At 37.7% G+C, this 25,258-nt stretch overlaps 1 protein-coding gene across 6 annotated transcripts in view; it reads left to right on the forward strand.

Moving 5' to 3' along the window:
• Positions 1-25,258, forward strand: part of LOC149119192 (ubiquitin carboxyl-terminal hydrolase 9X-like) — a 158,621-nt gene that overhangs the window by 29,695 nt on the left and 103,668 nt on the right. For all 6 annotated transcript variants that reach the window (XR_016228584.1, XR_016228585.1, XM_089324988.1 and 3 more), the window contains 9 exons: positions 2,363-2,508; positions 4,920-4,999; positions 8,350-8,462; positions 9,755-9,973; positions 16,908-17,023; positions 17,554-17,805; positions 17,877-18,012; positions 19,690-19,842; positions 22,883-22,987. Coding sequence is in view for 4 of the 6 variants with exons in the window: in XM_089324988.1 (XP_089181114.1) it covers positions 2,363-2,508; positions 4,920-4,999; positions 8,350-8,462; positions 9,755-9,973; positions 16,908-17,023; positions 17,554-17,805; positions 17,877-18,012; positions 19,690-19,842; positions 22,883-22,987 (1,320 nt within the window). In the remaining 2 variants the exon portion in view is untranslated. The remainder of the gene's footprint in view (positions 1-2,362; positions 2,509-4,919; positions 5,000-8,349; positions 8,463-9,754; positions 9,974-16,907; positions 17,024-17,553; positions 17,806-17,876; positions 18,013-19,689; positions 19,843-22,882; positions 22,988-25,258) is intronic.

Consider the following 25,258-nt stretch of genomic DNA (forward strand, 5'->3'; position numbering starts at 1 on the left):
AGCAGTTCCAGAAGAAAGTTCAAGAAAGGAAAGAGATGATGATATGCTACCTTGTGTGACCTCTGAAGTAACATATTGCTATTTAACCAATATCCAATGTTAGAATGATTTGCCTATATTCATGTAAGAGGACTGGAGTACAAGGGGAAAATACCAGTAGGTAATCTTTGACTCAGTCTAGAAATAATAGAAAATATTGATCGGTTTTACTCTCCATGTTTGTATATGTGTGTGTATATTTGTAAATACCTACCTTTTTGTTTGTTTATATATACAAATATGCATACAGTGTTGATCCCAAATGTTTATAGAATTGTGGTTATCTTATTATGGTTTCCCTTATAAGGATATAGTTTGTTATAGAACAGTTGAACTCCAGTAACTGCTTGCCAGTTTTTGTGGCTGCTATCCATTTTAGTTCTTTTTCAGTTATTTAGGTTCTTTTTCCCTTTATCTAAAATGTAGAGAAATAGAAACAGAGAGATTTTCTATCAACTGAATCATTCCCCTCGAATGCTTTTAAGAGCTAGTACTGGGGCTGGCACCGCGACTTACTAGGCTAATCCTCTGCCTTGCGGCGCCGGCATACCGGGTTCTAGTCCCGGTCAGGGCGCCGGATTCTGTCCCAGTTGCCCCTCTTCCAGGCCAGCTCTCTGCTGTGCCCCAGGAGGGCAGTGGAGGATGGCCCAAGTGCTTGGGCTCCTGCACCTGCATGGGAGACTAGCAAGAAGCACCTGGCTCCTGCCTTTGGATCAGCGGAGTGCGCCGGCCGCGGCACGCCAGCCGCGGCGGCCATTGGAGGGTGAACCAACAGCAAAGGAAGACCTTTCTCTCTGTCTCTCTCTCACTGTCCACTCTGCCTGTCAAAAAAAAAAAAAAAAGAAAGAAAGAAAGAAAGAAAGAAAGAGCTAGTACTGGACCAAGCTAAAGTCAGCAGCCAGGACCTTTTTAATACCAGTCTCCCCCATGGCTGAGAGATCCAAATGGGTGAGCCATCCATCGTCTGCTGCCTTCCAGGATATACTTTATTAGGAAGCTATGTGACAAGCAGAGAAGCTAAAGCAGTAATTTTAACCTGAGGCTCCAAATGCCAACCCCTAATTCTTCTATGTATTTGAATCCTAAGAAGCCTCTGCTGTAATAAACCAGTACAGTTGTGATTTGTTTGTATTTGTCCGTATTTCTTTATTTCATAATCTTTTCTAAATAATTTTTGTTACCCTTCAGTGCTGTTTGCTTCTTGCCTTTTGGAAGCTATGATTTAGGTTTTGATCTTTTCGACCAGTAACATTTGAACATTCAAAGTGTATATCCTGTAGGGAAATAAAATATTTGATTTCCTGGTGAAATACAAGACCTAGTTTTCTCTGGCAGGTTCAGAATGTACCAAATCAAACTCTTAGGTATTATTAAGAGGTGCAGTTTTTGTGAGCTGGCATTGTTGCTAAGTGGGTAAAGCCACCACCTACAGTGCCAGCATCCTCTTGAGTGCCAGTTAGAGTCCTGGCTGCTCTACTTCTGCCCCAGCATCCTGATAGTGTGCCTGGGAAAGCAGTAGAAGATGGCCTAAGTGCCTGGGACCCATGTGGGAGACCTGGCATAAGCTCTGGGCTCCTAGCTTTAGATCTTCTCAGCTTCAGCTTTTGTGGCTATTTGGCGAGTGAACCAGCAGTTGGAAAATCTGTTTCTCTGTAGCTACCTTTCACATAAATAAATAAATAAATCTCTTTTTTTTTAAAGTAAGATGCAATGCTTTTAGAATTTGAAGTCTACATTAAGTGAAGAAATAAAGTCCTCATAGTACATACTTACAAGCTACAGTAAAATCCTTTGATAAATAAAGCCAGGTTGGGAAAGACACTGGAATAAATTCCATTAGATGCATGTGAAGTGGGTCTATGTTGCTAATTTTTTAGACTATACTATACTATTATATTTAGTGGTAGCCTTTAAAAGAAATTACTTATCCTGTTGACGTGGTGTTGTATTTTTAGAAACTTGTATTGAGATAGTTTATCTTAAACATTTGTAATTATAAAGCTTAATTATAATTGTATTTATGTTAGCAGTAAATGTTATGAAAACAGGTATCCTCTACTTTTACTTTTAAAAATCAGTGCAGTACTTTGGAACCATTGAAAACATTTTAAAATTATTTAATGTTTGCAAAAATATTCTGAAGATGACTTCCCTGAGAATCAAAATGATAAGAATTCTATCAATTTTATCTAATAAAATTCCATTTTATTGTATGGGCAATTGAAAATTTATGTTTTACTTAATCTGTACTGCCATCTGAATTGCTAAATATAGTATACATGTTGTACAAATTTAAGGCTGGAATATTTAACTTTTATTTGAGACTTCATCACCTGATTCCTCCAATGAGAATTCCCCAGCGGTGCCCTCAGATGAACAGGGTCAGGGTGATGCCCCACCGCAACATGAAGATGAGAAACCTGCATTTCCACATACTGACCTGGCAAAGTTGGATGACATGATCAACAGGTATGGTTTTTAATTTGCTAATGAATACAATGAGCTGGAAAAAAAAGAGTAGATTGCCATTTCAGGAAAAACGTCCCACTGTCTACATTTTTTTTAATATACTTATTTGAGCATCCATTACACAGAGAGAGGAGATGGAGAGAAATATCTTCTTTCTACTGCTTCACTCCTCAGATGGCTGCAACAAGCCATGGCTGAGCTGGGCTGACGCCAGGAGCTTTATCCAGGTCTCCCAAATGAGTGGCAGGGACCTAAAGAGTTGGGCCATCTTCTGTTGCTTTTCTTAGGCTATTAACAGAGAGCTGTATTTGACTTGAACCAGTGCTGATTGGCGTGGTAATGCCAAATCTCAACACCGGCACCTATGTTCATTTTTAAATATCTTAACATTGTGACTCATTCTCTGTTATTTAGTCATTGTTAAGGATTTGAAAAATTGAAAGTTAGTGACAGTACAAATGACTTTTCAGAGTTAAGCTGCTGTTTGGTTGTTTTGTATTTTCTGTGACCTAGTTTTTTTGTGTTTCTGAACTTATTTCTGGTAGTATTATCATAGGAAATTTTTTAGGGCTTTTCTATTATGTTGTATTCATTCAGTATAGCAAGAAGCACATGGAAAATATTGTTATTTTTCCTTTTCTTTCTTTTTAGAAGATTTATTTTATTTATTTGAAAGAGTTATAGGGAGAGGTAGAGATAGAGAGAGCGGTATTCCATCTGCTGGTTCACTCCCCAGATGGCCACAATGGCCAGAGCTGTGCCACTCTAAAGCCAGGTTCCGGGAGGTTCCTCTGGGTCACTCGTGTGGGTACAAGGGCCAAACCTTGGGCCATCTTCTGCCACTTTCCTAGGATGTAGCAGAGAGCTGAATTGGAAGAGGAGCAGCCAGGACTAGAACTGGCACCCATATGGCATGCCGTTCCTTCAGGACCAGGGCTTTAACCTGCTGCACCACAGTTCTTTCTCATGTATTTTTATTTTTCTATTTTTCTCCTGTTGCTATTGATTTTTTTTCATAGTATACTGTGATAGATGCTTGAGGACTGAATTGTACTACTAATAAATCCTTTTTGATTAAACAAAAGCATCAAAAAGAATGGATATTGAATGCTTTTCCTAGGCCATTAGCAAGGTGTTGGATTAGAAATGGAGAAACCAGGACATGAATTGGTACCCATGTAGGATACCAGCATCACAGGTGGCAGCTTTACCAATTGTCCCCTCTTCATCAGTGTTTAATATAGAAATATTGTTCTGATCTTATAAAGGTTGACTCCATTGCTTTTGTATTACTCCTAAATTATTTTATGTTTAAAATTTTACTGTGGACTGAAGTCACCTCACCATGCTTTGTAACATTGCCTTTACCCACTACACAACAGCACCAGCCCCCAGAATGACTTTTTTGAAAACTTCGGAATTTGGTACCGATGCTGTAGCACTGTGGGTTAAAACTATGGCCAGCAACAGGCATCCTGTTCACCAAGCCCTGGTTCAAGTCAGATACAGCTCTCTGTTAATAGCCTAAGAAAAGCAACAGAAGATGGACCAACTGTTTGGGTCACTGCCTCTCATTTGGGAGACCTGGACACCAGTTTGAATCCTGGCTGTCGCACTTCCAATCCAGAACTCTGCTAATGTTCCTGACAAAGCGGCAGAAAGTGACCCAAGTCCTTGAGCCCTTGAACCTTATGGGAACCCCAGAAGAAGCTCCTGACTCCTGGCTTCAGCCTGGCCCAGCCCTGGCCATTGTGGCCATTTTGGGAGAGAGCCAGCAAAAGGAAGATTCCCTCTCTGTAACTCTGTTTTTCAAATAAATAAATACCTTCCACATTTGAGAGAGGACATGCAGTATTTGCTTTCCATGTTTATTTTATTTGACATAATTGCTTGTAGTTCTGTCCATACGTTGCCAGTGTCAGTATTTCAGTCTCTTTTATGACTGTGAAATATTCTATTGTATTTCTGTACTCTTCATTACTCTTTGATATTGGAATGTTTTTAACATTTAACTTGAAGACTAAGCCTGACATAATCTTTTGGGAAAGTTGATAAATATCATGTATTATAAGATGAGTTGGAGAAGAATTCAGGAATTTATCTCCTCATATCTTTTACTTTTGTTTCTTACTGATCTGAACCTAAAAGTTTATTTTCCTGCTAACAAACTCAGGCCTTGAAACTTTTCAGTGAATTCTCTGCCATTACTTTATTTCATTTCAAAGTGTCATAAAAATTCTGTGTTACAGATATCACAGATGTTTCTTAAGATGACAGATGTTTTACCAACTTAAAATATTTTTGATGAATATAATAAAGTCATGTTTATTTACTTTTCTATAATAAAAATGATAATACTTTATATAGTGTTCAACCAATAGGCATTTTTTTTATTTTATAATAATTCTTAGGCCTCGATGGGTGGTTCCTGTTTTACCAAAAGGAGAATTAGAAGTGCTTTTGGAAGCTGCCATTGATCTTAGTAAAAAAGGTAAGTTTTGATGTATGTGTCATAATATGTACTGCTATAAATGTTTGCTGTTCTTAGAGGCTTTGCTTTAAAATTGCTTTTTTCTCATCTGCAGTATGCCACTGAACCTTATGGTAAGGCTTCTTGTATGTGTTCACACACACATGCACACATGTAAACACACAAGTACTCAGTTAAGGTTTATAGGAATCTTCAGTCAGCCTTTAAGGATATATAAATATTGCATGGGAAGACTTCAGTAAGTTCATGGAAAGTGAGTTAAAGGATGTTTATTTTGTTGCAAAAATTGTTTCAAATGCATGCATAGGTTTTTCTTCATATCACATGATATTTCCATGAAATTCTTGATGACCCCTCCTATTCATATTTCTAACAGAAAATATTGTCATCAGATTTTTAAAAGTCTTGTTAATCATATATTACAGTGTATTTTTAAAATTTATTAGGTGAAGTGGTAAGGTATTAAGGACTGTTATCAGGTTAAAAAAAGTCACATAGTGGATAACTGACTTCCCATATATTTGATGATTTTTTTTTCAATTTGACCATTTGAAAAGTATGTTCATTTGCAAATAGTTAACTGAAGTTAAACTTGTCATTTGATTTATTTACTATATACTGCTGTTCAAAGACAATTTGCTAGTTACAGAATATGATTTTTGTCAGTGGTAATTACTATTACACTAAAATTGCTGTACATGTTTAATCTAGCTAGGTTTCAGGTAGGGCTTCATTTTCACTATAGAGAAACTTTTTATTATCTTTGTGTTGGAAATATTTGATTGATGAAGTCTTTAAGATTTATTTGTTTGAGAGGCAGTTACAGACAGTGAGGAATAAATGAAGAGAGAGGTCTTCCTTCTGCTGGTTCACTCCCTAGTTGGCCGCAATGTGGATTAATGCTTAACGTTCTTTGAAAAAGTGATCACTATAACAAATCTGATATTTCTACAGTCATTCAAAAGTAAAAATTTACATTAAAATGGATCTTTTTTCTTTCTTTCTTTCTTTTTTATTTATTTGAGAGACAGAGAGAGAGAGATCTTCCATCTGCTGGTTTACTCTCCAGATGGCTACAATGGCTGGAGTTGGGCCAATTGGAAACCAGGAACCACAGGCTGCTTTTGGGTCTTCAAAGTGGATATAGGGGCCCAAGGAGTTGGGCAATCTTCCTTCTCAGGCCATAGCGGAGTCCTAGATTGGAAACGGAGCAGCCAGTACTTGAACCAGTGCTCATGTAGGATGCTGGTACTGCAGGCAGTGGCTTTACCTGCTACATCAGAGCATTGGCCCCAGAATGGGGCCAGAATTACTTTTAAGATAAGCTATTGTTGTTCTGTTTTCTATTTTTTTAAGTCCTTGAAAGAACAAAGTATAATAGATTTTCTTTTCTACACCATTCAATAGAGACTTTAAATTTGGTCATCACAGGTACATTACCTGTGAATATCTTTGTTATCTTGTTAAAACTACATGTTGCTTTATCTAGTTCTTTGACAAGTATTGTAATTTCATTGTCTTACAGTCATTTAGAATTTATTGTTTTATTATGGATTTCACTAAAAGAACCCAGCCAGGGAGCCAGTGCTGTGGCATACTAGGCTAAGCCTCTGCCTACAGCACCAGCATCCCACATGAGCCCTGGTTCGTGTCCCAACTGCTCCACTTCTGAGCCAGCTTTCTGGTATGGCCTGGGGAAACAGTGGAAGATGGCCCAAGTGGTTGGGCCCATGCACCGTCTTGGGAGACCTAGAAGAAGCTCCTGGCTTTGGGTCGGTCCAGGTCTGACCGTTACAGCCATTTGGTTTGGGGATTGAACCAGTGGATGGAAGAACCTTCTCTCTATCTCTCCCTCTCTGTCTACCCCTCAAATAAATAAATAAATCTTTTTTAAAAGGTCAAAAACATTTTTGCTAGATTGGAAATGTTTATTGCCCCTCAAATTCCATTTGTCAATTTATACATGTTTTAATTTATTCAGTAACTCAATAAATACCAAATGTTTGTATAAGCATATTGTACTTCCTCATAATACAAAGTGGGCATAATCAGTGAATAGTCTTCACAATGCAGAAATGTCAAGCAAGCAAACTTGGAAATAGTAATCTTAGTAATTGGTAGATGGAAAAAGTAATGTTACATAAGACTTTAGATCAGTACTTAGACAAGTTGTGATATATATTCAAATTTCAATTTTAATACAAAAAAGTCAATTTAAAGTGCGTTCTGAGGCCGGCACCACAGCTCACTAGGCTAATCCTTCGCCTTGCGGCGCCAGCACACCAGGTTCTAGTCCCGGTTGGGGGGCCTGATTCTGTCCCGGTTGCCCCTCTTCCAGACCAGCTCTCTGCTGTGGCCCAGGAGTGCAGTGGAGGATGGCCCAAGTGCTTGGGCCCTGCACCCCATGGGAGACCAGGAGAAACACCTGGCTCCTGCCATCGGATCAGCGTGGTGCGCCAGCCGCAGCACGCCGGCCGCGGCGGCCATCGGAGGGTGAACCAACGGCGAGGGAAAACCTTTCTCTCTGTCTCTCTCTCTCACTGTCCACTCTGCCTGTCAAAAAAAAAAAAAAAAAAAAAAAAGTGTGTTCTGAATAGTGGTTTCGCAGATGATTAGGTTTAACAGGTAATACAGGTACTCTCAGGTAATAATTTCAGACTAGTACAAAGATAATTTGGGCATTCAGTAGATAATATTGTTGTATGGATTTTGGGTCAGCTTTTCTATAATCACTTGAGGTAGAGTCTCAGATTTCTTCTCAGAAGTTCTGTATTTAAATAGTATACCAGTATATAATCAAATCAACATAATCATGATATAAATAATATTTTCAAAGTTTTCACATTAAGAATTACAGGATTTCATTTTTAATGAGAGCATGTGAGTCTTGCTTTTTCTTAAAAAGAAATAAAAATGTTAGCATACCTCTTTAAATTGAACGATAAAGGATAATTTATCACCACAATGAAATTTTATATTTGGCTTTCTTTTTTAAGTTTTCAGTATATTTCAGTGATTAAAATGCTGTAGAACTGATACCTGTCTAGCAACTATTTTTTAAGTTCGATATCGTATTCTAAAGGATATTTGGTTAGTAGTAGTAATAATACTTGATTTGATATGGTTTTATACAGTTGACTATTTCCAAAATTGAATTTAAGGTTTCATTTCCTTTTCTGAATCTTGTGCGTCTCAACTTTTTAATCTCTCACAATAATTTTACTGATTTCAAAAAGTTAGAATAACATTTGTGAGTTGAAAACTGTAAGTTCATATCAGGTTTTTATGAATCATAATTGGTCAGAGAAGTATTTTAGCTTTCACTTGATTTCTTTTTAACATTTGCTTAGGCCTTGATATTAAAAGTGAAGCATGTCAACGTTTTTTTCGAGATGAGTTAACCGTATCTTTCACTAAAATCCTTACGGATGAGGCCGTGAGTGAATGGAAGTTTGAAATTCATGTGAGTCATATATATGATTTTGGGGATTCAGATTTACATGACAGTCCCTATGACTTCATCTTTAGAAAATAATAATGTTAATCATATATCATATCTAATGATATATGACAGAATTAAAAGAAGATTGTTCTTTTAGAATGAGCTTGAAATTTTCAGTTAGGAAACCTTTATCTGTCACTTGATATTCCAAGGTAACCTTACACAGAATATATAATGTATTTTATCATGTGTTATATTAATTAGTATTGATTGTTGAAAGGACCACTCCGTTTTCAAAGAAAAGTACTCACAATGGGAGAATTTAAAAGTAGACTCCTAAGGTAGCCTTTAATTTCTGAACACATGAAAATGATAAATTCACAATGCAGAAATGTCAAGCAAATTTGGAAATAGTAATCTTAGTAACTGGTAAATGGGAAAAGTAATGCTACCTAAGATTTTAGATCAGTACTTATACAAGTTGTGATATATATTCAAATTTCAATTTTAATACAAAAAAGTCAATTTAAAGTGTGTTCAGAGTAGTGGTTTCTCAGATGACTAGGTTTAAAAGGTAATGCAGGTACTCTCAGGTAGTACTTTCAGACTAGTACAAAGATAATGCAAAGCACTTTTGATTCCCTGCTGCCTTCATACATGAGTATTTTTAAAATACTTTATATTCAAGAGAGTTTTAAAAAGTGAAAAACATATGTGTTTTACTGAGTTAATGGCATTACCCCAGGCTCCTTGTTCCTTGGTTATAAAAGTAATTAATGGAAAATGATGAAGCAAATATGTACTTTGTGGACTTCAACCTATAAAGTATAACTTGGAGTAGGGATCACTTTATTTCAACAGGTGATCTTGGCATATTAATGACAGGAGGTTCTCTTTTGAAATTTAATTTTTTAGATATGGATTTAGATGATATTTCAGTGATCTGAGACATTTGAGTTTGCCATAGAATGCAGATCTGTTTTATCTTGGGTAACTGACAAAAATTTTAAGTGTTTAGAAATTTAGCATTACTGTCTCTAGAATACAGATTCCAGTTAGAGAAGAAAGTTAGTAAAACAATCTGTGGTACCTATATTATTTGTAACCCATCTCAAATAGATTTTGAAATGGGTGCAAAATAATGAAATAATACTAATTTATCACTACTGATAAATCATTTGATCACAGTATTAAAGTTAAGCAGGTGACCAGATTATAAGTCTCATAATTAATAAGCATGGAATGGGTCTGTGTTCAAAGTTGCAATTTTTCCATTATAAAGAATCTTTCTTCTTCATTTCCTTATTATACAGAGGTGTATTATTAACAGTACTCATCGCCTTGTGGAGCTTTGTGTGGCCAAGTTGTCCCAAGACTCTTTTCCACTTCTGGAACTTCTAGCTATGGCCTTAAATCCTCATTGCAAATTCCATATCTACAATGCGACACGTCCTTGTGAATCAGTTTCCACAAGTGCTCAGTTGCCTGAAGATGAACTATTTGCTTGTTCTTCAGATCTTCGATCACCAAAAGTGTGTTGGTTTGTTATTTTCCGAATTAAATATTAACAAATGTTTTTGTAGTTACATTGGTGACAGACTTCAACATAATGACGATGAGTCAGTATGTAATCTTGTTATCTGTTCTATTTGAAAACACAGTACTTAATGCATATTTTTGACTTAGCAACATTGAACTCACAATCAGTAATAAGACTCACTAATTAATTGGTGAATATGCTTTCTGAAACTTAATCTGTACTTCTCTGAGACACACATAATAACTGATTTTTCAGTTGCTGAGTGTGATTTTGGAGACTATAACTACCATAAATAACAAGCATTGGCTGTACCTTGTTTTTACATTGTATGTTTTTAATTTTAGTTTATTTATTCATTTATTTTACATATTCTGTTTGAAATATAAAAGAGATCACCCATCCACAGGTTCATTCCTCATGTGTCTACAACAGCCAGGATACAAGCAGCCCAAAGTTAGGAGGCGGGAACTCAGTCTGAGTATCCATTGTAAAGATCTCAACCACTTGAACATTAACGGGAAGCTAGAGTCAGGATTGGAGCCAGGATATGGACCAGGGCACTCCGGTGTGGAATATGAGTGTCCCAAGCAGCTTCTTCATCGCTAGGTCAATTGCCTATATATCATATGAGTGTTTTTTTCCTTAAAACACCAGCTTACAGTCCTGTGAAGAGAGGAGTCCTTTCTTCTGCCTAACATTAGAGAAAATCTTTTCAGTTTCATCATTGAATTATGACATTAACTATGTATTTTCTATGTGTATATATATTTTTATTTTTTTTAACTTTTATTTAATGAATATAAACTTCCAAAGTACAGAATATTGATTACAACGGCTTCCCCCCCAATAACGTCCCTCCAACCCGCAACCCTCCCCTTATCCACTCCCTCTCCCCTTCCATTCACATCAAGATTCATTTTCGATTCTCTTTATATGCAGAAGATCAGTTTAGCATACATTAAGTAAAGATTTCAACAGTTTGCTCCCATACAGAAACATAAAGTGGAAAATACTGTTTGAGTACTAGTTATAGCATTAAATCTCAATGTACAGCACACTAAGGACAAAGATCCTACATGAGGAGTAAGTGCACAGTGACTCCTGTTGTTGACTTAACAAACTGACACTCTTGTTTGTGGCATCAGTAATCACCCTAGGCTCTTGTCATGAGCTGCCAAGGCTATGGAAGCCCCCTGAGTTCACTGACTCTGATCATTTTTAGACAAGGCCATGGTCAAAGTGGAAGTTCTCTCATCCCTTCAGAGAAAGGTACCTCCTTCTTTGATGACCCATTCTTTCCACTGGGTTCTAACTCACGGAGATCTTTCATTTAGGTTTTTTTTTCCCCCAGAGTGTCTTGGCTTTCCATGCCTGAAATACTCTCATGGGCATTTCAGCTGGATCCGCATGCCTTAAGGGCTGATTATGAGGCCAGAGTGCTGTTAGGACATTTGCCATTCTATGGATCTGCTGTGTATCCTGCTTCCCATGTTGGATCATTCTCTCCCTTTTTGATTCTATCAGCTGGTATTTGCAGACACTATTGTTTATGTGATCCCTTTGGTTCTTAGTCCTATCATTATGATCAATTGTGAACTGAAATTGATCACTGGGACTAGTGAGATGACATTGGTACATGCCACCTTGATGGGATTGAATTCGAATCCCCTGGTATGTTTCTAATTCTACTGTTTGAGGTAAGTCAGCTTGAGCATGTCCCAAATTGCCCATCTCTTCCCTCTCTTATTCCCACTCTTATATTTAACAGCAAATATTGTATATATTTTTTAAAATTTTTTATTTTTGACAGGCAGAGTTAGACAGTGAGAGAGAGAGACAGAGAGTAAGGTCTTCCTTCCATTGGTTCACCGCCCCCAAAATGGTCGCGACCACTGGCACTGTGCCGATCAGAAGCCAGGAGCCAGGTGCTTCCTCCTGGTCTCCCATGCGGGTGCAGGGCCCACTGCACTCCTGGGCCACAGCAGAGAGCTGGCCTGGAAGAGCGGCAACCAGGACAGAATCTGGTGCCCCGACCAGGACTAGAAACCAGGATGCCAGCCCTTCAGGCGGATGATTAGCCAAGTGAGCCACAGCGCCGGCCTCTATATGTATATTGATAGATTTAGTATCCATATGTTCTATAGTGTTTTGAATGTGTAGCATCAAAAGTTAGAATTTTGTCAGTTGCTGTTTCTACTTAATTGAGGATTTTGTGGCTTTTTTTTCTTTCTTCATTTCACTTCTGTAATGTATTGTTCTGGTTGATAATTGTTATGTTGAAGCACTATTACATGCCAGGGAAAAATAACACTTGGTTATGTGTATAATCTTATTATGGTGCTTGGAATTTTCTTACATGCAGGTACTTCAGGAAGTACCTGAAAATTAAAAGATATTTACCTTGATGCAACAAAATAAAAATGCATATACACAAGGAATTTTTAAAAATTTCATAGGAAAATGTTAATTATAAAAATTTACACATCTTTTTCAAAAAATTTTTCACTAAAATAAACACTTTTTAACTGCATCTTTTCATGAACTTTAAAAAAGTATTTATTTATTTGAAAGTCAAAGTTACAGAGAGAGAGGAAATATTCCATCTGCTGGTTCATTACCCCTATGATTTCAAAGGGTAGGGCTGGGCCATGCAGAAGCCAGGAGACAGGAGTTTGTTCCTTGTTTTCCACATGGATGCAGGGACCCAAGTGCTTGGGGCATCTTCTGCTGCTTTCCCTGAGCACATTAGCAGGAGACTGGATCAGAAGTTGTACAGCCAAATTAAACCAGTGCTATAGGATTCCAGTAATGCAGGTAGCAGTTTAACCTGTTACGTCACCCTGCCAGCCCCATTTCATGACTTTTTAAAGAACACAATCTTAGTAAGGAACTTAGATCTGTGTGCTAAAGGAGCATAATTATGTAATTTTTTTTTAAGATTTACTTTATTTATTTGAAAGAATTACAGGGATAGAGATCTTCAATCTGCTGGTTTCCTCCTCAAATGGCCAAAATGGCCAGGACTGGGACAGACTGAAGCCAGAAGCCCAGAGTCTTCCAGACCTCCCATGTGGGTACAGGAGCCCAAGCACATATGCCATTTCCCACTGCTTTCCTAGGTGCATTAGCAGAAAGCTAGATCAGACGAAGAATAGCAAGGACTCAACCAGTGGTTATATGGGATCCCAGTGTTGCAGGTTGTGGCTTACCCACTATACCACATTGCCGGCCCCTGTAGTTTTTTTGTTTTGTTTTTTTTTTGTTTGTTTGTTTGTTTTAATTATCTCTTTGTCTTAATAACCAGGATAACATTAGCCTTATGAAGGAGTTTTGTTTTGTTCCCCCTTTTTCATTGTTTGAAATAATATGAAGATTGCTTAAAATAATTATTTGGTAGATTTCCCCAAGGCAGCCGTCTTCAGTTTGGCTTTTTTACGTTGAGAGGTTTTTGGTTACAGAAACTATAGTAATTTTATATTTGTGTAAAATCAGTAGTAATACTGCCTTCCTTTATTTCTGGTTTTAGTTGAATCCTCTCTTATTCTAGGTGAAATTCAAAACAAGTAGTTTAAAATTTTTTTTCAAGATACAGGTTTTTGTTTAGTTGGTTTTTCTCATATTTATTTTTATTATGATTATTATTCCCTGGGGTTAATTAGTTATTTTTTTCCCTAATTCCTAAATTAGGTACGGTTAGGACATTGATCTGATTTTTTTTTTTTGAGAGAATGTGTTGTTTATACTGTAAATTTCCCTCTTGGCTTCACATTTACTGCATCCTACAACTTTTTTTTTTAAAGATTCGTGTATTTGAAAGTCAGAGTTACACAGAGGAGAGGCAGAGAGGGAGAGAGCTCTTCCGTCCGATGGTTCACTCCCCAGTTGGCTACAACAGCTGGACCTGCACCCATCCAAAGCCAGGAGCCAGGAGTTTCTTCCGGGTCTCCCACGTGGGTGCAAGAGCCCAAGGACTTGGGCCATCTTCTGCTGTTACTCCAGGCCGGAGCAGAGAGCTGGATTGGAAGAGGAGCAGCCAGGTCTCGAACCGGTGCCCATATGGGATGCCGGCACTTCAGGCCAGGCCATTAACCCGCTGTGCCACAGCGCCGGCCCCCATCCTACAACTTTTGTTGCACTGTATTTTCATTTTTATTTGCCTCTAATCTTCTAATTTCCATTGTGATTTTTGTCTCTGAAAAATAATTAATGATATTTAATTTCTATTCATTATGGATTTTCTGTTTTTCCTTCTTCAATTGATTTCTGAATTCATTCTTCTGTAATTTGGAAAGATATTTCTGTGGTTTCATCTTCTTAGGTTTATTATGACTTGTTTTTTTGGCATAAGATATCTTGATGAATATTAGATGCACACTTAAGAGGAATGCTGCTGTTGTTGAGTAAAGTGTTCTATGTATGATTTAGGGGTCCAGTTCTATGGTGTGTGTGTGTGTGTCTCTATTCCATTCAGTTTATATACTTGAAAGGCAGAGTTACTTGCAGAAAGGAGAGAGGCAGTGAGAGATCTTCCATCTGCTGATTCACTCCCTAAATGTCCACAATGGTGGGATAGGCTGGGTCAAGCCAAACCAAAGGCCAGCCAGCTTCATCTTGGTCTCTCATGTGAGTTACAGGGACCCAAACACTGGGATGATCTTCCACTGTTTCTCCTAGCGTATTAATAAAGAGCTGTATCAGAAGCAGAGCAGTCAGGATTCAACCCACACCCATATGGGATGCAGTGTTGTAGGTGGCAGCTTATCTGATGGTACCACAATGTAGCCCCATGCCTCTTTCGTACTTTCTGTGTCATTTTTCTAGCCATTATTGAAAATAAAGTATTAAAATCTCTGACTAGTGTTGTAGGACTTACTTTTCCCTTCGATCTGTCATTATTTGCTTCATGTTTAGCAGAACTGAGTTTGGGTTTGTAGTTTTTTTGTTGTTGTTTTGTTTTTTGTTTGTTTTTTACTATAAAAAAAAGACTGACTACTAGAAATAGGTGTTTATTTTAGCTCAGAGTCTGGGGGCTGGCAGATCAAAAATCAGCCAGCTGTGTCTATGGAGGGGTTCAGGTTTCCCTAAATCAGTCATCAGATTTGTGTATTTGTGTGTGTATTTTTTCACCTTAAGCACTTTAAGTATCATTCTTCTGAATTACAAGGTCCTGCTACGGAGTCAGTTATTATTTACTAAGGCTATTTTATATATAAATAATTTTCCCTTGATGTTTTCAGGATTCTCTTTTTCTTCAGATAATTTTATATAACGCCTCCTGGTGCCTATTAGTTCATTGACTATCTTTGATTTGAATGTACATGTCTTTGACATTATGTGTTTCATATAGTCCTTTTATCCTATTCTCTTTACTCCCTCAGAATTCAGTAATACACATATTTTCCCCTTTGGTGGTGTTTCACAAATATTTTACACTTAATTAGCTTCCCTTCATTCTTTTTTTCTTTTTGCTCTTCTAAGTGGTTTTTTTTTCTTCCTTCCTCCCTCCCTCTCTCCCTTTCTCTCTCTCTCCCTCCCTTTCTCTCTTTCTTTTTTCTCTTCTGAACTTCTTTCTTTTCTTTTTCTGACTTAGTAGGTTATTTGAAAGCTACAGTTACAGAGAAAGAGGGAAAGAAAGAGACAGAGAGATCTTCCATCTCCTGGTTTACCTCCCAGATAGCCACAACAGCTGGAGCAGGGCTGATCAAGAGCCAGGAGCTTCACCCAGGTCTCCCACATGGGTACCGGGGCCCAAGCACTTGGGCCATATTCCACTGCTTTCCCAGGTGCCTTAGCAGGTAACTGGATTGGAAGTGGAACAGCCAAGACTCAGTGCCCATATGGGATGTTGGCACTGCAGACAGTAGCCTAACTGGCTGTAGCATAGTACCATCCCTTTAAGTGATTTTTGATTATATGTTTCAATTTTTGATTGTAAATTTTGCCTATTGAAGTCCCCTGTTGAATCTTAATAAAATTTAAATATTATTTTATTTTTTATTTGTTTTATTCATGTGGAAAGTTGAGAAAGATCTCCCATCTGCTCCTTGACTCTGTGATGCCTGCCAACAGCCAAGGCTGGGCAAGATAGAAGCACGGAGTTCAGAATTCAATACATGTTTCCCACTCAAGTGGCAGGGATTTTAACCACTTGAGCCATCCTTGCTGTTTCGTGGGGTTAACATTAGGAAGCTGGAATTAGGAACAGAACCCAGACTAGAAAGTATAGAAGAAAATTTAACCATTCACCCAGATGCAAATTTTCCTCACCTTATTATCTTTAGTTTTTCCTAAAGTTTGGCTTTATTGCAAGCAAGATTAAAAATTTTTGTCCTTATTTCTTAATACTTGATTCATCTTTTCTTAACTTCATAATTCTTGAACCCATATTACATCTAATATGTGGAAGTGTTATCTAGGAGTCAGCACTGTGGCACAATGGGTTAAGTCAATGCCTATGATGCCAGCATCTCAAGTGGGTGACAAATTAAATCCAGCTCTCTGCTGATGTGCCTGGGAAAGCAGCATAGGATGGCTCAAGTCATTGGACCCTGTACCCACATCAGAGGCCCAGAAGAAGCACCTGCTCCTGGCTTTGGCCTGACCCAGCCCACACAGTTATGGCCACTTGGAGAGTGAACCAGTTGATGGAAGTCTTTGTCTTTCTCTCTGTCTTTCTGTAACTCTGACTCTCAAACAAATCTTTTAAAACAAGTGTTGGCTAACACAATCTTTGCGCACCTCTAGGATTGCTGCTTCTGCTGTTTTTGGCTCAAGGCATATTGCAACAAAATACAATAGATAATGGCCCTGTATGCTTTTAAAAAATAATTGTATTTAGTATCATTAAATTTTTAAATTTATGAGCTTGTTTCAAATACATTTTAGGTAGTGCTTTGTTAGGATTAACACATAATTAATTATTACAGGGTTGGCTGGTGGATCTCATCAATAAATTTGGCACATTAAATGGTTTCCAGATTTTACTTGATCGCTTTATTAATGGATCGGCATTAAACGTCCAAGTAATTGCTGCATTTATTAAGTAAGTTATATTTTAAAGTTGATTTTCCATGCACTATCTTGCTATGTTATTTTCTGAAAAGTCGTTGTATTTCAGTTTTGTAATGCAGTGTCTTACATTTTAAAATAATTTGTTTTTGTATTAAGTGTTGATGGAAGTGTGAGTTCTCATTTTTTTTTTTTTAATTTATTTTATTTGAAAGAGTTACACAAAGAGAGAAGGAGAGGCAGAAAGAGAAATCTTCCACCCTCTGATTCACTCCCCAAATGGCTGCAACAGCTGGAGCTGGGCCAGTCTGAAGCCAGGAGCCAAGAGCCTCCTCCGGGTCTCCTACATGGGTACAGGGACCCAAGGCTTAGGTCATCTTCTACTGTCTTCCCAGGCCATAGCAGAGAGCGGGATTGGAAGTGGAACTGCTGGGACTTGAACCAGTGCACATATGGGATGCTACCACTGTAGCAGCAGCTTTACCCACTACGCCACAGCGCTGGCCCCTAGTTCTCATTTTTAAGGACTGAATATTACAGAACTTTTATGTCTCCTTATTTCAGACCATTTGGACAATGCTATGAATTTCTCAGTCAACATACAGTGAAAAAATACTTTATTCCAGTTATTGATGTAATCCCACAATTACTAGAAAATTTAACTGATGAGGAACTGAAAAAAGAAGCAAAGAATGAAGTTAAAAATGATGCTCTTTCAATGATTATTAAGTCTCTGAAGAATTTAGCTTCAAGAATTCCAGAACAAGAAGAAACTAGAAAAAATCTAGAAATTTTTAGGTTGAAAATGATACTTAGGTAAGATATTTCTTACTCTGTTACTATATATGAAATTATTACATGATATTAATTCCAAATTTTACTTTTAGATTGCTTCAGATCTCTTCTTTTAATGGAAAAATGAATGCACTGAATGAAATCAATAAGGTAATATCTAGTGTGTCATACTATGCTCATCATGGTAATCCTGAGGAAGAGGAATGGCTGACAGCTGAACGAATGGCTGTAAGTGACTTTAATTCTTCCTTTTGTGTATAAGAATTTTTTTTTTTGGAAAGCTAGATTTTGGCAATAGTTACTGTTAGAACAATTACTAATGTTAAAACTTTATTATTCTGGTAATAAACATTAATTTGGAAGTTATGGGTAACTTACTGTATTTTTGTAAATTTATTACTGATTGAAGGTATTTGCGATACAGTTATAATCTGGAGGTTTGGTTAAATTGAAATAGATTATCTTTAAAATGACTGGGTAAATATACTCTGTTGAATCAAGGTAATAATAATTAATAGAATAAAAACTCATTTAACATTTATTCCATTAATTTATTTTTACATCAGTGTTACATCTTTCTCACTTTGATATGAAAGTACTTATAGGCATCGTTGTCTTTAGTTTCGAAATGAAAAAGAAAATAGGCTACCTAACTATTGAAAGCTATTTTTAGGCTGGCACCGTGGCTCAACAGGCTAATCCTCTGCCTTGCGGCACTGGCACACCGGGTTCTAGTCCCGGTCGGGGCGCCGGATTCTGTCCCGATTGCCCCTCTTCCAGGCCAGCTCTCTGCTGTGGCCAGGGAGTGCAGTGGAGCATGGCCCAAGTGCTTGGGCCCTGCACCCACGTGGGAGACCAGGAGAAGCACCTGGCTCCTGGCTTTGGATCAGCGGGGTGCACCGGCCGCAGCGGGCATTGGAGGGTGAACCAACGGCAAAAGGAAGATCTTTCTCTCTGTCTCTCTCTCTCACTGTCCACTCTGCCTGTCAAAAAAAAAAAAAAAGCTATTTTTAATGTAATATTTAATTTCATTACTATAGATATACTTGTGGTTAATATTCTCCACATTAAAGGAATCTTTAATTCAATAATGCAGATATTTCAAATGTGACTTAAAAAGTATCCTGAGGACATTTTTGTGGGATTTAGAAAACAGTATCTAACTTACTTCAGGTTCTGGCTCAGAATTTGGGATCAGGTTTTATGTATGCAATTTGTCTGTCTTATAAAATATCAAACACAAAATATGCGGTGTTTTTCAGTAATTTTTTTGTTATTAGCAGTCTTCAATAGATGGAGAAAGTGATTGTCTGTCTTATAAAATATCAAACACAAAATATGCGGTGTTTTTCAGTAATTTTTTTGTTATTAGCAGTCTTCAATAGATGGAGAAAGTGAGAATCTTAAAAAATTGTGAAAGTTTGTCATTGCTGTGTGACTTTCATGTTTATTTTATTGTAGTTTATAGAAGAATTTTTATATGTAAGACCTGTGACAAACACAAAACTGGTTATTCTGAACAACTAGATTGAGACTTGTATTGCTATATAAAGCATGTTTTCTGAATGTAGTGTAGAATAAATGTTTGTAGAACAAATTCCATATGTTACATATTTTAAAGTTTACTAACTGCACCTTAAAGGTGAAAGTTTTTTATATTAGGGGGTATAATCTGAAATTTACACATCTCTGGAAACATGTTCTATGCAGAGTTGAATTCTACAGTTATTTATTATAGTGTTTAATAATTTTATATGGAAACAACACGAACTATTTTAGTGTGTTAGTATTGTGGACATACATAATATTTGAGTTCTTGATTCTCATGTTACTTAGAAATCTGATTTATGTTTTTTTAAAGATCTTTTCAGTTTCTGCTTGAACGATTTTTTGCATTACATTTAGGAATGGATACAGCAAAACAGTATCTTGTCTGTAGTCTTGCGAGATAGTCTTCATCAACCACAGTATGTAGAAAAGCTAGAGAAGATTCTTCGTTTTGTGATTAAAGAAAAAGTTCTTACGTTACAGGATCTTAATAATATCTGGGCAGCACAGGTAAGATGTGTGTAAGATGACAGCTATTTTCTTTTTGTAGCAAAGACACCAAAACTTTAACTTACCAGTTAAGGCCCCACCCTCTCCCTCCTTTCTCCCATAATACCCAGTGTACCTGATTTTGATTCTCTTCTTCAGTAATTAACTCTTGGCAGCAAGGATGGCTCAGGTGATTGAATTACTTCCACCCACAGAGGAAATTGACTCTCTGGCATCAGTTCTAATTATTTATGAAGTGAAACACTGGATGAGAGCTCTTTGTCTTGCTGTGGTTCTGATACATTAAAGATCCTGTGGTATCTTTATGTTCTAGAATGCAAGTTTATATTGCTTGTCTTTTAGTAAAGCACATGTATAAACATCCCTTCACGAATATTTTTAAAATTATTTTCTTATTTACACAAGAGGCACAAAGAAACTGAGGGAGAAAATGGTATATACAGAGAGAGTGAGACAGAACTCCCAACTACTGGTCACTCCCCAGATGTCTGAAACAGCCAAGACTGGACCAGGACCAGTCAGGAACGCCATCCAGGTGTCCCACATGGATGCCAAGGACCCAAGAACTGGAGCCAGAGCTAGGGCTTGAACTCAGGCACTCCAGTAAACAGACATGAGCATCATACTGGTGTCTAATGTGCTATTCCAGATACTATCTTCTGTCAAGAATATTTTAAAATAGAAGTTAAATGTTCCCATCTTTATATATACTAAAGTGTATAGATTATTTTAAAAAGTTTTAAAAACTTTATAGAAGATTGTAATTTTTTTAAAGAAGAAATTTATTTTATTTAAAAGGCATAGTGATAGAGAAAGGAGAGACACAGAAAGAGAAATGTTCCATCTATTGGTTCATTTCCCCAAATAGCTACCACCACTGGACTGGGCCATGCCAAACCTAGGAGCCAGAAACTCCATCCTGGTCTCCTATATATTAGCAGGGACAGTGTGTTTGATCCATCCTCTTGTGCCTTCCCAGGCATATTAGCAGGGCGTAGGATGTGAAATGGAGTAGCCAGAACTTGAATCAACATTTTGGTAAGGGAGGATGGCGTCACAAGTGGCACCTTAACCCACTGCATTACAATGCTAAATTGGAAGATTGCACCTTTTTTTTCTTTTTTATTTGGAAGGCAGAGTTACAAAGAAGGAAGAGAAAGAGGTCTTCCATCTTGGGGGTTTACTCTGCAAATGACCACATCATCCACTCATGACTGGGTCAAGCTGAAGCCAGGAGCTGGAGCTACTTCTGGGCCTCCTACATGGTTGCAGGGGCCCAAGTGGTTGGGGCAGCTTCTGCTGCTTTCCCGCCATTAGCAGGGAGCTGGATCAGAAATTGAGCCCCCAGGACAGGAACCAGTGTCCTGCAGGCAGTGATTTGACCTATTGTGCCACAGCACCAACCCCAAGCTTGTAAATTTTTGTTAGAATAAATAACTGATTTCAGAAGTCTTAATGAATATCTCTTACGGTACCTTTCTCTGAAGGGAGGAGAGAACTTCCACTTTGACTATGACCTTGTCTAAATAAGATAAGAGTTGGTGAACTCAAAAGGCTTCCATAGCCTTGGAAACTCATGACGGGAGCATAGGGAGATTACTGATGCCATAAACAGGAGTGTCAATTTGTAAAGTCAACAACAGGAGTCACTGTGCACTTACTCCTGACATAGGATCTCTGTCCTTAATGTGCTGTACGTGAGATTTAATGCTATAACGAGTACGCAAACAGTATATTTCACGTTGTGTTCCTATGTGGATGCAAACTGTTGAAATCTTTACTTAATGTATACTAAACTGATCTTCTGTATATATAGAAAATTGAAAATGAATCTTGATATGAATGGAAGGGGAGAGAGAGCGGGAAAGGGGAGGGTTGCGGGTGGGAGGGAAGTCATTGGGGGCGGGGAAGCCAATTGAATATTCATTAAATAAAAGTTTAAAAAAATGAATATCTCTTACGTTATCCAAATGTAGATTTCTACTCTGGCATCCCTTGGGAAGTATTGTTAACAAAAGTATTCTTAACCTGTGTTTCGGTCTTCCTGTTTCAAGAAACAAAATGTTTAATGTTATCTTTATTGACATGCATTAAATTTTGCAACAATCCAGTAATTTGACTTATTTCTAGCTTTAATTTTGTTAGTTAATATTTTGTAAATGATTTTCATATCAATACTTCAAAATTGTTAACCATTCTTACCAAAGAGTGGAGTTGTCAAGTTTTATATGACAGCTATAAGACATTTACTATATTAAAGTTAGTATCAGGGGTCTGGGCGTTTGTATGCAGTGGTTCAGACATCACTTACATGCTATATCAAAGTGTCTGGATTCAAGTCTCAAATCTGCTTGTAATCCAGCATTCTGCTAATATTTATTATGAGAAATAACAGTAGGAGTCAGTAGATGATGGTTCAACTACTTAATCCTCCGAAACTCACATGGTAGACCAAGAATGAGTTCCAGATTCCTGCCTTGGGCCTGGGCCAGCCCTCACTATTTTAGGCATTTGGGGAGTGACCCAGCAGATAGAAGATCCTGATACCTTTCTAATTCTTGGTGTCTTTTCACTCTCAACCTTTCAAATAAATAACTTTTTTTAAAGATTTATTAATTATTTGAAAATCAGAGTTACACAGAGAAAGAAGGAGAATCAGAGAGAGAGGTTATCCATCTGCTGGTTCAATCTCCAGTTGGCCACAGTGGGCAGAGCTGCTGAGTGGATCCAGGATCGAGGAGCTTCCTCCAAGTGTTCCATGAGGGTGCACGGGCCCAAGGACTTGCTCCTTCTACTGCTTTCCCAAGCCATAACAGAGAGCTAGATCGAAAATGGAGCAGCTGGGTTTCAAACTGGTGCCAGATGGGATGCTGGCACTGCAGGCAGTGGATTAACCCACTGTACCACAACACCAGCCCCATCAAATAAATAAAATATTAATGGTAGAAGTGTTAAGTAACAGAACTTGACATTAATTACTTAGTTCCTATTACTAAAATGGAAGTATGCTGATTTTGTTTTCTTTTTCATTTATTAACAGGCGGGGAAACATGAAGCCATTGTGAAGAATGTGCATGATTTACTAGCAAAGTTGGCTTGGGATTTTTCTCCTGAACAACTTGATCATCTTTTTGATTGCTTCAAGGTAATAACTGACAGAGCAGATTTCTGCCTCATGTTAATAGATTCTACCTGACCCCACCTGAATGCCCACCTGCCATTCAGGCTACATAACTGCTCCCCTTTGAAGTGGATAAAAGGCTTGAAATACAGTGGACCCAGCCCTTTTTCCTCTTTTTTTCTCTTTGCCCTTTTTCGCAATTATTTGGACCTGTACTCTCTTCCTGTGATAAGCTGCTCATAATAGGTGCTGTTAACGAAAGGCCTGCTGCACATGGCTCTCAGCTTGTTTTCTGCTTGGTCTGGCCTCAACTTACTTCCAGACTTTCCTTGCTCCCTTAAAGCCCTCACTCTCCTATGCATTTCTCTGACTGAACAAAAGAACATTAAAATCTTACCATGCTTCCTGGTTTATTTGAGCCGGTATTCAAATTATTCTCTGAATTATTGGCAAGAACCCATAAGAAATCAGTATTTCAGAAATAATAGTAAGCAAATCATCATCAGTTCCAGGTACTATTTGTTAAAGATTGTCTTTGAGCCAGAAATCATTTGGGAAAGTATGTGGGTTTTTACAGGCTATCTGTGTCTGTCTATCCCTGTGCCAGAACTACTCAGTCTTGATTGTTTTCAGTCATTATTACATTAAGATTACGCAAACAGGCCGGCGCCGCGGCTCAACAGGCTAATCCTCCGCCTTGCGGCGCCAGCACACCGGGTTCTAGTCCCGGTCGGGGCGCCGGATTCTGTCCCGATTGCCCCTCTTCCAGGCCAGCTCTCTGCTGTGGCCAGGGAGTGCAGTGGAGGATGGCCCAAGTGCTTGGGCCCTGCACCTGCATGGGAGACCAGGATAAGCACCTGGCTCCTGGCTTTGGATCAGCGAAGTGCGCTGGCCACAGCAGCCACTGAGGGGTGAACCAACGGAAAAGGAAGACCTTTCTCTCTGTCTCTCCCTCTCACTGTCCACTCTGCTTGTCCAGAAAAAAAATATATATATATAATAAAGGGGCTGGCTGGTGCTGTGATGTAGTAGGTTAAGCCTCTGCCTGCAGTGCTGGCATCCCATATGGATACCTGTTTATGTCCCAGCTGCCCCACTTTGAATCCAGCTCTCTGCTATGGCCTAGGAAAGCCAAATACCCGAGTATTTGGATCCCTTCACGTACCTGAGAGACTTAGAAGAAGCTCCTGGCTCCTGGCTTTAGATTGGCCCTGCTTCAGACATGGTAGCCTTTTGGGGACTGAACCAAGTGATGGAAGACCTCTATTTCTATCTGTCTCTCTCTCTTTCACTGTCTCTCTCTTCCCTGCCCTCTCGCTATTGCTCTCTCTTCATCTGTGTAACTAACTCTACCTTTCAAATACATAAATAAATGTTAAAAATTATATGTAATAAATTAAAAATGTGTTTGTATACCTAAAATACCAAATATCAATGGCTAACTACTCAGCACTGTAGTGTTGGTAGTTTATGATCTGTCAAGTGCTTTTTGTATATTCATTTTATGTGGTTCTGCAAATAAGATCTTCATTCTGTGACGTATTTACTATACTGATTGTATTTTCATTATTGAAAGTCTTGCATATAAAAGAAACTAAGCTTGATCATATTGTTTATTTTTATATACTGTGGAATTCCGTTTTATTAGTGTTTTGTATGTGAACATTTTTATCAATATTTAAGAAGGATATAATCTGAAATTTTCCTCTTTAATTGTGTTTTCCTGATAGAGCATTACTTCCTTATGAAATAAAATAAGAGGTATTCCTTTCTCTTCTGTTTTCTGGAAGAAATATATATTATTGGTATTAATAGTTTGTGTTTGTACATTTTCCACTGAACCATGTGAATTTTAAGATTTTTATTTTTGGAATTTTAAAGGTATGAATTCAGTTTCCTAAAAAGTGACACCTCTACTCAAGTTGCCTAGTTTGTATGAGATGACTTACAGGAATTGTATTTTCACAGGAAGTGGTTCAGGTCATAAAATATGAGATGATGTTTGCTTCTAATATTTAGTGTTCTGTGTTTATGTCTGTTACCTATAATGATAATTGTTTGATTTCTAATTTTGATAATTCATGATTTTTCTTTTTTCCTGAAAGTTTGATTATGTCCTTTCAGAAAACTAATTCTTCATTTTGTTTTTTCATTTTATTCACATTATTTTTTGTATTTTAAGTTTTGTTGATTTTTGTTTTGTTCTTTAATATTTCCTCTGCTTGTTTTGGGCTTACTTTGCTTTTTCTCAGTTGTATATAGAAGTTGCAAGTACTTGAACATCTCTCTCTCTCT

This window comes from Oryctolagus cuniculus, chromosome Y (assembly GCF_051225735.1).
Source record: "Oryctolagus cuniculus isolate XC-2025 breed Fujian yellow rabbit chromosome Y, ASM5122573v1, whole genome shotgun sequence".
Lineage (NCBI taxonomy): Eukaryota > Metazoa > Chordata > Mammalia > Lagomorpha > Leporidae > Oryctolagus > Oryctolagus cuniculus.